The sequence below is a fragment of the Calliopsis andreniformis genome, chromosome 7, assembly GCF_051401765.1.
Source record: "Calliopsis andreniformis isolate RMS-2024a chromosome 7, iyCalAndr_principal, whole genome shotgun sequence".
Taxonomy (NCBI): domain Eukaryota; kingdom Metazoa; phylum Arthropoda; class Insecta; order Hymenoptera; family Andrenidae; genus Calliopsis; species Calliopsis andreniformis.
Genome location: NC_135068.1, coordinates 7617504 through 7630302, shown reverse-complemented (window position 1 = coordinate 7630302; position 12799 = coordinate 7617504). Strand labels below are relative to the sequence as shown.

Sequence of the window (12799 nt, the reverse complement as noted above, 5' to 3'; positions counted from 1 at the left end):
GACGAGCGTTTCGATAGCTGGACAGTCTAGTAGCACTCGAGTTTATTGAGAGAAATATTCAGATTCGCGCGTAAACGTGAGGACCAGAGGCCCAACCGACTGACGCAGGTCATTCATGCGCAAAGGCCATCCGAGTGTATAGAAGGACCAACTGAGGGCACGAAAATTTTCGGGCAAATCTTGCGTCGGCACGTACTGGCAATAAATAAGGACCGACAGGAGCCTCAGGTGTTTGACCGACAGGTACCGATATTGTGATGTTAATAGACGGGATATCTCGTAAATGGATGAACTTCCATTCAACGCGGCACGTTTCAGCCTCAACACCTGAATCTCTTCTGGAGAGCCGAGTATCAAGTGGTCCCAGAGAGACAAGTACGCGCAAGTGTGTCCATAAACTTCAATTGACCGTTCCTCTTGAAACGAGTACCGAAACGACTCGAATTTTTTGCCTTTTTGAATATTTGCTGGAGTGGGGTCAGAGGATGGGATAAATCGTTCTATGGGTCTGGTAAGACTTTGCAAAGCTGTCATGTGGTATGGAGATGTGTAGGGAGCCAATTACAGTCCTGTGAGGTGATTGATATAGACATATGTAGTAAAATTGTAAGACTGGCTTAAATGGACTATTTAGTGATATAGTGTGCCTTGAAATTATTTTTAGATAAAGCTTCTCGAACGTTCACTTTTTAATGACTCAGCCAGCTTTGAAGGTACATAAGTAGTAGGTAGTAGATCATTAAATGTTAAGAATTGAAGCTGAGACGAGTGTCATATTATCCAAAAGTTCTTTTAATTTGTATCATTTGATACAAATTTGAAAATTTGAATTTGAAAATTTCAAATGAGATGCCTCTCGCTGCAAGCTCGTCGAGCCTACATCGAAAACCTCTTCTCACGAATTTCATTCAAGAAACAGATACAATCCATTATCTCCTTGCAATATAATTACATAACAAAATGAAAAGTTATCGCATTTCATTTTTATCACAATTGATGCCTATTAAACCAATACCAAGTCAAGCTCTCGCAAGCCAGAGGATTTGCAGTTTATATTTAAACATTAAATCCCCGCTAATCTTGACGCAGCATTGAGTCTGACCGATTAATTCGAGCACGCTAAAAACGCTTCAGATCCGTCTTCACAGCTTTTAAGATAAACCAAGAAGGTAGTTAACCTGACTAAACTTCGAGTTAATCCACTGTTGGAAGGAACGTGCTTCTTTCCCGCCAGTTAATCCGATCGTTTCCCAATTGGAATCAGATTTAGTTTGACGACGAGGACGAGATTATTTTCTCGAGAGCTTCAGAGTTAAACTGCGAATAGTGGCAAATGGATGGACACAGTCAGGTAGAGGGAGGGGGGAGAGAGAAGTGCCTCACCTGGCCACCTGGTAAAGCAATTAGACCCAACACTGGTGGCAATAAAACCTTGTGTACCGCAACAATATGCAATAAATTGTCCCTGTCAGCGGAGGGCAACGATGTTTTCCTTACTTTGACAAATTTTTATTGGCTACACTATGAGCAGGAAAAGTTATTCAATATTATAGAGAGATGCAAAGAATTGCCTTCTTATATTTCACGTAAGAATTATTATTAGCGATGAAGTATTCATATTCTTATTTTAGAGTTATACTATATGATATACCATATAGGCTCGCCACTAGAAGATGGAAAGCTACTGAAACCCCAATAATGAGATTATACAGTGTAATAGAGTTGTGTTATAAGAAAATAAAATAGAATATTTCCAAGGAGCAACATCTGCGACTTTATATCAAGAGTATATGGCAAGTTTCCAAAGCTGCTTATATTCCAGTGACTACTCGCTATATACTCGCTGCTAACGAGTTTGTAGGTACACTGTTCTAAATTCAATTTACATATCTAGTGGTAGACCATTATAGCCTTTCCTTTAAATAATCTCAAGGTGTAATAAACACAGCATCGAGCTTATACCAAGTCAATAGCGCCCCACTTACCTTAAGCTTAAGACCCCCCAGTAATCACTGAAAAATTTCTCCATTACACAAAGAGCTATTAACCGTGAATCCAATAACAGGTCATAAAGGCAAAATGAATAATCGAGGGGGCAGAAAAGCGTCTAAGAGATCAACACTCGATCATTGAAGGACCGTAATAATTCGTGGCACGATCCCCTCGACATTTTCAGGCTGGTGGAAGGAAAGCACGACGATTGCACGGCGGGGCAGCGACGTAAAACAATGAGACGCAGACAAATTGGGTTGCGTGCTCGAAACAAGTTGGCACAGCTATCGCCAAACAGTCGTGGGATCCTGGCAAATGTTCCTCGATTGCCCGCCAGCTCGAACTTCACCAGTTCGCTCTCCTCCCTTTCCTTTTTTCACCGTCGACGCTCGGAGCTTCCATGACGAGCAAAGATGGGGTAAAAACGAGGAGAGCGTCTCGTTGAGATTCGATTCTAACCGAGTTAAACAGGCGCAGTCGTGGAAGAATTGTGGTTCCCTTGGTTTCAGCTGGTTTGAGCTAGTTTGGTCGTGTTTGAGACATTCTACTTTGCATTATTTAAAGAAAGGAGACTTCAATAGGACTAAATTAATATTTTCTGTTTAGAGATACATTTTAATTGCTTCAGTTGTGTTGCGTTTGATGTAAACTCGATGTCGAAGTTTAGATTTGTGTTTCCTCGTTATGAGACACTCAGTTTAAAGTATTTAAAGGTACCTTAAATCGAGCTATTCATATAGAAAATTGCTCAACTTCGTGACTCATTTTTTTTCAATCCTTGAAGCTTCTACTTCTATCAGTTTTCAAAAAATTCAATAAAATATATTCCACACCCTTTGAGTATTCGGTCATGAGAAGAACCCTCTAGCCTGATACCTCTTTTTCGATACAAGTAACAGTCACATCGAGATATTTCCTTGTTAGTAAATGACTTCCCAGGGTGACGCTATAAGCTTCCCAAGAAATATGGTGTTCAGTTTCCAAAAAGTGGGTCTAAAAAGGTCCAGTTCCGCGTGGAGTATCTCGATATAAATCCAAGGGTAAAGTCTCGCGAGAAAAGTCAGGAGGGTCGGATCCGCCCTCTTCCGCACTTTTTGACTTCTTCGCAGGGCAGGGGCCCACACGATCTCACAAAGCCTGTCCTGAATGAACCGGAAACCCGCTCCATCGTCGCCCCTGTCCCTTACCTGTTCCTCCTCTGAACCATCTTCGCGCTGGCCTCGCTGGACGTGTGTGTTATATTCTGTATTTATGTGAACTGCTTTCTCAACGATTTGATACGAGCTGTAGGACCATTGTTGTCGTCCTCACCTGAATCTGATGGATCCAATTTGTCACTCGTGTTCGAGTGTGATTTCTTAAGGACCCGGAGGTCGAAGATCTTATGATGGGTCGGGGACTTATAGGTGTTAGATGGAAGGAAATTTATGACGCTTGAGGATGTGTGCTGGGTGACCCGTATGTGTATGTAATAATGGTTAATTTATGATAGAAAGTGTGTATTATAATGATGGTATGGTGAGGAGAGTTTGAGGGTGCATAGTGGCTATATGAAAGCTTTGAATGTTTGGAAATTTCAAGTATTCAATATTAACAAATTTTCAAACTCTTAAGTACTCCAATACAGAAATATTCCAACACTCACTTTTTCCAATTTTAAGTTAACTATGTAATGCAACTTATTGTGATTCAATTACATTCGATTCCCTTTTCTGGATTCTCAGGAGCTGTGAATTCTATTTACATAAATAAATGGAATAAAATACACCCCTAGCTGAATAACAATCACTTTGCTTCTCATCTTCAAAGATAATAATCCTAAACTCTACGCTACGAAACATATTCTCCGCAGTGCAAATCGTGTAACGATCGCACTGTCGCTCAGAGACTCCTCTAACCCACTTTCTACTATCAATAGGTCTCGATTCCAGGGTGCGGGGTAAAAAGTGTCCTAAAATTGACAGGGAGAGGGAAAAAATCGAAATGACACGGTAAAAGCACCGCTAATGCTCTTTCACATTAACACTCGACGTAAAGTATGCTCTCTCGGCGTAAAAAGCTCTGATCGATGGAGCAACCCCATTGGTCGGTTCATGGCGAGGGTTGAAATCAACCCCCGAAACGATTCTCCACCACGATCCTCGACGCACCTCGCTACGATTGGTCGGAGGAAAGCTCCACCCCTAGGAAACTTACCCCCGTTAGCTGCCAGTCGATTCTGCTCGACTCGAGCCAGCGAGGATTCGATGTGCTTCTAGCATTTCGCTTTTCGATAAATTCCTATTCAACCTTTCCTACGCTGCACCCTCGAATCCAAGTAGACTGTAATTCTGTTTCTTACTTGTGCTATTGTATGGCAGGGATTTGAATGACAAACAGTCTGTAAAAAATAGAAAGTGGGAGTAGGAGGTGTAGATCGATGATAAAGGGAGAGTATTTTCTTTGGCATTTTAAGATACTGTATTTTGCAATTGAATGAAAAGGAAAACTGAGGAACTGAAAAATTGAGAAATTGACTTCTGTAATATTGCGGTAATAATTATAATAAGGTTGTATGAATTAGGGTTGAAAGGGTTGTATTTAAAAGATTTCTAAGATGGTAATAAAGGTTTTAAGCACCCTTGGTTAGCTTAAGGTAGAAACAGACCTCAGATTTTGCATGTTGTAGATTTTATGTTCGATTGTGGATAGGAATTGAAAATGGGCAATTCTGTAAGTTTATTAAATTACAAATGGGAGAAGGAAGATTGAGAAGCTGTTTTCATGCCATTTTAATCAGTGGTACCTCCACTACTGAAAGCCTCTATCTATTAAAAAAATTGAATAAGCAATAACTCTATATCTAAATATCATGAAACCATCCTTAGAAATCTTTATCAACCCTTAAAAAAGCATCCATTCAAGCCCAAAACTTAAACCCCTGAACTATTCCCTCAAACTCTACAACACCAATTCTCAAAACAATTCAGTAAGTAACAACTCCATATCTAAAAGTCAGAAGACCACCCCTAGAAGCCTCTATCACCTCCTAAAAAGCACCCATCCAAGCCAAAAGTCAAATTTCTAAGCTATTCCCTCAAACTCCACAACCCCAATTTTCAAAACAATTCGATAAGTCGTAACTCCACATTCAGAAGTCTCGAACCCACCCCTAGAATATTCCAGCAGCCCCAGAAGAAGCAGCCCATCGCCCCAAAAGCCGACTTACGATCGAAATTGATTTCCGCGTACGACCTTCGTAAGGATCATCGACCCAGTGCGATGTTAGCCAAGAGCGAATCTCAATTCCGCCGGCGAGCTCGTCGACTAGGAGTGCCCTGTAGAGGGGTGGACTGTCGGCTGGCCGGGCGCTAGGGGTGAAGCCCGGAATCCCCGCCCCTGCGAAGATCCGCCCTCGGCTCTCGAGGGTGCTTGACGAGCGAAACGGCGCGGAGGTAGGGAACACTAGCCGTCAAGTGCTCGTCGAGGACACTCAAAAAGTATAAGGAGAGCCCTTCAGAGTGTTTCGAGTCAGGACTCTGGCTTGGTTCGGTCCGTACGGTCGTCGATCCGCGTCGCGTCGCGAGGACACGTCGAATACTGGCGGAGATCGTTCGTTCGCGAGTGTGCCCCGCTTAAGTGACCGTTGGGCCCCGACTCAGCGCGCGCCTGGGCCTACGATGACCCCGCTGGCGCGGCCCGACGCGAAGAGGATGCACGGGTGCGCGAGTGAGCGTTGATCGGTGACGTGATTAGTGAGAAAGAGAGAGAGAGAGAGAGCCAGAGGCAGAGTATAAAGGGACGAAAGTGGGCCCGAGTGCGAAAGTACAAAGGTACGAGGGAGATATAGAGAGGAGAGGGTTGAGAGAGAGCGAGCTCGAGAGAGGGAGAGATTAGAAGTACAGAGACGGTTCCGAGCAAGTCCGTGCGAAACGAGCGAGCCGCCGAGGACTCTTGTAACATGTACTGACGCCACTAGACACCTCTGCGAGACCCTTTCAAAATGGCGGACAAGAATAAGATTCTGCCCTGGTCGCTGCTATCCTATCCGACCAGTCTATTGAATCACGTCTGGTACAGCCACCTATATACCAATAGGTAAACGAACTATCAAGAACATCGAATACCAACCCCTCGTCTTAACGAGCTTTCCCATTTCCCTCCCCCCATTTCGAACCCAGACACCATCCAAGTAGTTTCACCGCCTCTCTCGAAGCGTATTTTCGCATGTGTTTTCGTTAGCCTCTCTCGGACGAGCACGTTGAGGAGTGACACGTGGGATAGAGTACGTTAGTGGGTGGAAGGAACTTGGTGAGATGACGAAAATGGGGGATGAAAGCATTCGAGGTAGCATTGCAGTTTTGGGGTTGTTAATTTGAGAATAAAAAAAGGCTTCTTAAATAGTATTTTTAAGTGTGATAGTCGTAGATTATGGAGGAGAAAATTGGAAAGTACTACACGGTATAATCTCATCGATATTTTAAAGTTCTTTTGTTTCTTTTTTTTCGTTCTCGTTTCTGTCAAGACAAGAACGTCTCATCTATATTAAATTCACATGAGTTTTGTAGTCTGTAAGATTGTTATCATTTCAGACCATGAGATTATATTGAGTAAGCACTGTAATATTTGTAAAGAAAGGCAGATGGGGGAAAGGAAGTCTGTTTTAATGGGATTCAATGTTAGAAAAATGATTATATAGAGCCTAGATAATATTTTGTGTCAGATATAATGCGTCAAGAACTCGGATGTATTGAGAAAAACTAGCATTTTGGGCTTGACAATCTTATAACGAGTAGCGAAAATATAACAATCTCAAGAGTGTAATTACATCATTTAACTATTTTCTAAGTATCTCACGATGTACCTTCTACCCTGTAATAGAGAATAGAGATATAATTGCTATTCAAATGCAAAAAATAGTTACCATTAAAATAGTGCATTACGATTTACAGTATCTTATTGATAGTCTCGCTGCTGTCATCTTCACTTCTAGGAATAATTTATTATTTCCTCTCACTTTTACTCTAAAAAGACAGAAAAAGTATTTCCTACACTTCTTAAGCTCGTTACCTCCACCAAGTAGCGAGATTATATCGAAAAAATACTGCCCAGTAATTTTCTTTCTAATATAAAATCGTGTCTACAATTATCAAATTTCGTTTTACTTTGTTTACGATATATTATAGCCTTTCTTAAAATTAATTATCTACAGATTAAAAATGATGGCTACAGATAACAGGAAGAATTGTTTGGGGGGTCTCCCGGTTTCATCGATATCACTGCCGTCGCTTAATCGCGTTAGGGATCTCGATGGCCCTCGAATTCCTGCACGTGGCTTCACCAAGTTGTGTCGAGACTTATCGAGACGAATTTTTGCTTGATTATCGATACCATCGTCGAGAATTATAAATGTGTGCCGTACTCCGTTACAGATTACAGAAGATACTACTTTCTCGTATATTTTATTCATAGAGATACGATTCTAACAAACGGAAATTAAAATTCTCGGCGATTGAAATCACCAGTGATTTCAACGCTATCGTTTATTAATGACTTGCGCCTCAATCACATAATTTCTAACGAAGACAAAATTTATATATCTTTTTCAATAAAAGCTCTCGCAGAATGTTTCCAGATAAAAACAGTTATTCCAAAAAATTATTTCAAATTCGTAGCAACTTATCAGAAGAATTAAAACTCGTCATTTTCTCACACAAAATTCTTCCAAAAAATGCCAACACAAGGTTAAATTTCTTCCTCAATTTTCCACAATTAATAGGAAAAAAGATAGCAAAATTAGCTCGTCAGGATTGCAAATTAGAAATTCCAAAAGGGATAAATTTCAGTCAGAAAATTTCTTCTACAGATACCTGACAGTTTGCTTCTCTTAAGTCCATTCAATTGAGCTCAACTTCAAACACAAAACAAATACAAAAAAATAAGAATTCAAAATATAGTAATAGTAGAGATAAAATTATTTTTCTGACTGTTTACCAAATACTAACAAAACTAAGTGGACCAGTATCCAAGCTCTCCAACTCCTGAGCGATTGCTGTAAAGCTGTAAAACAGGACTCCTGTCGATTAGGTATAGGCAGACACGGCTGACCATGGGCAATTCGAGGGAACACAGGAACGTGGCCGAACGTGCCACGATAATGGCTCGTTTGGCTTAAACTGGGCGGCCAGAAGTTCGCTTCTGTGTCTGTGGGACAGGTTGTTTGGGAAAACTGCAGGTACCCCGCGAAGCGGCTGGTCCTTTTGACGAGAAAGACGCGTTTAATCTGGTCTTAAGAGCTGCTGGATGGCTTTCTGCCAGCACAACTCCGGAAATTGGATTGATTCGCCTCGAAAACCGACCTTTGTGCCCGACTTCTCGACTCGCGGGATCGTCTAACCCCGAGCGAGGCCCACGACAGAATTTTAACCCTTCGTTTACCTCTAGATGCAGAGATTCCTCTTTTTTTAATTTAAACGCGGTTATTTTCCCGCCACACTGTGTTTGTACTGAATAGAATATTAAATAGTGAGCAGGGAGCTCCTTCTGCACGTATAGATAAAAATATTCCAGATTAGCACGTAGAATGCTTCATTAGTATTGTTTAGACCAGATAGAGTGTAGATTTAAAGCTAGAGATTTTCTGGTTCTAAATTTTGGGTCCTCGCTTTTTGTTGTAGAATCTTGGAGAGCATAAAGATGCCGAGGACAGGCTTCCATATCCATGACATCCTGCAACTCGATTCTAAGCCTTCCCAGGAGGAGACTGAAGTCCAAGGTAATTACAGAAATAAAGTATGTCACCTCTCGTTATAAACTCACTGTCCACATTTTCAATTTCTGAACTTGTATCGTGCATTCTGATTTCTTCTCAAAGTTTCGTAAAAGTCTAAAATTGCTTAATTTGAGCTGTGAAACTATAGCGAATACCGTGTTTCAGTGGAAGTCTAATCTTTCATTTATTATTAGAAGTTTAATGGTTTGTGGGGATTTTTTGTTTCAGGTAGCACCACGGTTCTGCCAACAACGAACGATGTCCCGTCGGCATATCAACAGTTCTTCGAGCATACGACGGCCATGTTGCAACCCGCGATATACGCGAATTTAAATAGAGGAACCCTACCACCGCCGCCACCTGGCCTCCTGGGGTGGCCCACTGGCCCAACGTTACCGACTACCTTGCCACAACCCTTAGAAGAAGTGAACGGTGAGTATCCTTCTAGATCTCTGCACATAAACTGTACCTACTCGCTGTAGACTCATAGGTGACTCTAGTCTCTCTCTGAATTATTTTTACTTGGTCTCACTAACGAGGATCAACATGAATCCTCAGCTCACAAATTTTACAAGTTCAGTAATAGTAAAGACTTGCGAGATTACAGCGAGTAGCGACTGCATATATACACTAAACAAGGTATTTAAAATGAAGTAGAATCACTGACACATGAATCGATCTCAGTAACCCAATTACATTCTATAATCTCATTCCACCCTTCGCTTGAGTCTATATCGAGAGAATAGTGCATCCACAATAGCAGCTGCGTCTCTCGAATAGCTTTCACGAGGAGGCACAATTTTTCTCGGTGAAAGATTCCCTCTCAATTCGTCACGAGCACGCGATCCGCAATACTCGCGAGGATGTACGTTGATAGGGGGCTGCAGAGAAGGGGGTAGATCGAGACCCTTATTTATTTAACACCCTACAATTGGTCCGCGTCGTCTAAGCAGGATCTAATAGTCCTATAAAAGGTCCTTGTGGCTCCTGCTCACCGATTGGCCCGCACGAGGGGACAGATGTCCCTTCGAGGACAGATGCGTGTAGTCCTGTGGGCCCTCGATGAATCGGAATTGTCACGCCCAAAAAATCCACCGGTAGCCTATCGGCTCCTTTCACCTCTTCCTCATCGCCTCTTACCCTCTGTTTCTCTTCGTGTATCGAGGCACAGCGACATCGCTGACCTGGGTTAGGCCTGGGTTAAGTTCACTCGCTTCGAGGAGTGGAAAATGGTGTCAGGGATTGTGTCCAGGTTGTTTTATGACAGTAATAGGAAATTTAGTTTGATATTTTGAACTGCACTCGATGTTTTCCTTTTTTGTAACGACTGGGCTCAGAATAGAGGACTGTCTTTTTATATGTTCAAAATTGTTCACTGAAGAGAATCTTGTAGCGAGGGACACTTTGCTAGAACTGATTCATAAACTATCTAAACATTCTAGGTTTATCTAAAATTGTGACCCTGTGATTTTGAAATAATATGAATTTCATATTATGTGATACAGTATAACATGTATCACAGAATAATATGTGAACATAGTAGTGGACTTAGTAGAATATTGCGTTTTTGTTATAATAATTGTGTGAAACTTAGAGTCTTTTCCTCGCAGTGAACTATAGCTTTGGAACAAGGTTACAATTAATCGCTTGCCTTCAGAGAGGTTAACATCGCCATTGGCGAGAGTCTAATTGAAATCACGAAACTGCGAGCCAGAGCCTAATCTCCCATGAAAATGATACAGTCGATCCCATGGGGTGCAACTGTGGCGCGGGTATCAAACAGGCTTTATATTGCTTCGCACCCTCCCCAAACGGACTTAGGGATCGTTCAGAAAAGCGTATTGTATGCCCACCAAGCCGGTGTTCCGTCGTTGTAACATTAAATTAGCGTGTGTCTCCCAACCACCGTGGTATTTGCCACTTTACCGTAAGGCTAATCAAAATATTGTTGGATTACGCTGCGAACATGACGATCGAATTGAATCGACGGGTTTCCTTGTGTTAGTATTAGGGAACTATAATACGTACAGTTTCACATAGAGGATATACTCGAAGAAATATAGAATAGTGATTGAATATTACCTCAAATAAATAAAATAATAGTTTTTAATTGTAATTAGAAATAATTTTTTTGAAAATATAGATATATGTATAGAAGAGCCCAGATTATCTGATATTCTAATCTGTAATTTACTCTAATATGATGCTGTCATTGGAATATCAACGAATTTCAGTTCCGGACCAACACGAATGGGCATAAAAATCGATAGATTGCATAGAAACTTTGAATTTTTTCACGAAAAGAATTTCCTCATGTTCGACTTTACTTTTACTTGCTTTATTCACATTGTTTTATTTAATTTCTCTAAGCAATGACTCTTCAAAACTCCTTCGAGTGTCTACCCTGAACGATGAGCAAGCATTCGTCTAGCAAGACCGAAGAAATCAATACAGAGGCTTGCATCTGCCTGCAATCAGCATTAGGAGTCGAAGGGTACTAAAAAGTGCAGCTGCAACTCTAATCACTTTGTAATACCCTTTAAGTGGTGCTTATCGATTTCGAAGCACTGACTATGCAACTAATCAAAGGCAGGAATTATTAGTCGAAAGTGGAAGCTGAGGCTAGAATCGTACACACATGGCAAAACGCCATATGAGTCATATTTTCAAAAATACTAGTTTTTGCTATCACCCAACTTTTGCCCAAACCACCCAATAACCCCCAGCTTTTTCTTCCTTCCAGTGCTCCAGCAGCCAGACTCGACCAGCCCCACGATCTCCGACCTCTCCTTCGCGCCGAAACAGGAGAGCAACCACGAGTGCAAGGAGGAAGAGTCAGCGGAGTTCGAGGACGAGCAGCAGGCGACGGAGACGCAGCCCCACGAGACGGAGCACAAGAAACGAAAGAGGCGGGTGCTGTTCTCCAAGGCGCAGACGTTCGAGCTGGAAAGACGATTCCGTCAGCAGAGATACCTAAGCGCTCCAGAGCGCGAGCACCTGGCCTCCATCATCCGACTGACGCCTACCCAGGTGAAGATCTGGTTCCAGAACCACAGGTATAAGACGAAGAGGGCGGCCACCGAGAGGGTGGAAGCCAGTGGTAGCGGATGTTCGCCTAGGAGGGTGGCTGTGCCATTACTCATAAAAGATGGAAAACCCTGCCAGTCGAAGCTGATGGAGCCAACTGCGTATCCCACCACTGGCCAGGTACCTATGCCTCCCTACATGCAGAAGCCTTATTGGTGGTAAAAGAGCTCGAGAAACTGTTGCGAACGAGCGTTGTGAACATGGTCCTCAGGACATGGACTCTTAAGGAGGTTTCTGTGGTAGGATGTTCTGGATGGATGTTGGACACTTGGGGACTAGGCAATTGATCTAAGTAGTTAATTGAAGAAAATGGACATTTGCTGGGGGATTGCAAGATGGAGACAGTGAACAGTGACAAAAGGACAATGAAGGAAGCTGACGACTTCCTGAAAATAATATTTACGCAGAATATCAGTTGCGTAATGGGACTCCAGGTTGAGAAGAAACACATGACTAAACCTGAGTGTTCTATCAGTCGTATTGCTAGTATAGATATCGTCTATCGGTAACAGTGATCATAGAGCCACGAGACGCGATAAAAGCTGCGGAAAGTAACAGTTATCGCGTCGTGTTAAACGATAAACAATGTACTGTCGGTTGATGAGCCATCTAAGTGTGTTAATTGAAGAAAATGGAGATAAGAACGTGAATAAGGGACTGGGTGAAACTTTTCTGTGAAAGTGTCATTGAATGGACTTGGCAGTGATTGGAACATCATCAAAACTGCGCGTCGTGTAGCTTGGACTTTGCTGTTTAGCAAGAGTGAAGAGCACGGCGCGATATGTGCACGAAACCAAAGATATCTCGCGATTGAGTTCGAAAATTAAAAACACAAGGAAGTGATGTTACCAGGAATGAGTAGATAAGTAAACGAGATACGTAGGACGTCGGTTGTTAGATAAATTCCCTGTTCACGAGTTCGTGCGAAATTCTTTCGTTCCCCTTTCTTCGTTTTCTTTCGTTCCACGA

General features: G+C 42.1%; 1 protein-coding gene across 1 annotated transcript; it reads left to right on the top strand.

Annotated features, from left to right (window-relative positions):
* The first annotated feature begins 5848 nt into the window (after positions 1-5848).
* Positions 5849-11993, top strand: LOC143181667 (uncharacterized). The gene is made up of 4 exons (XM_076382198.1): positions 5849-6069; positions 8649-8746; positions 8972-9175; positions 11487-11993. The coding sequence occupies exons 1-4, from the start codon at positions 5975-5977 to the stop codon at positions 11990-11992; spliced, it is 903 nt and encodes a 300-aa protein (XP_076238313.1). The 5' UTR covers positions 5849-5974; the 3' UTR covers position 11993.
* The last annotated feature ends 806 nt before the right edge of the window (positions 11994-12799 follow it).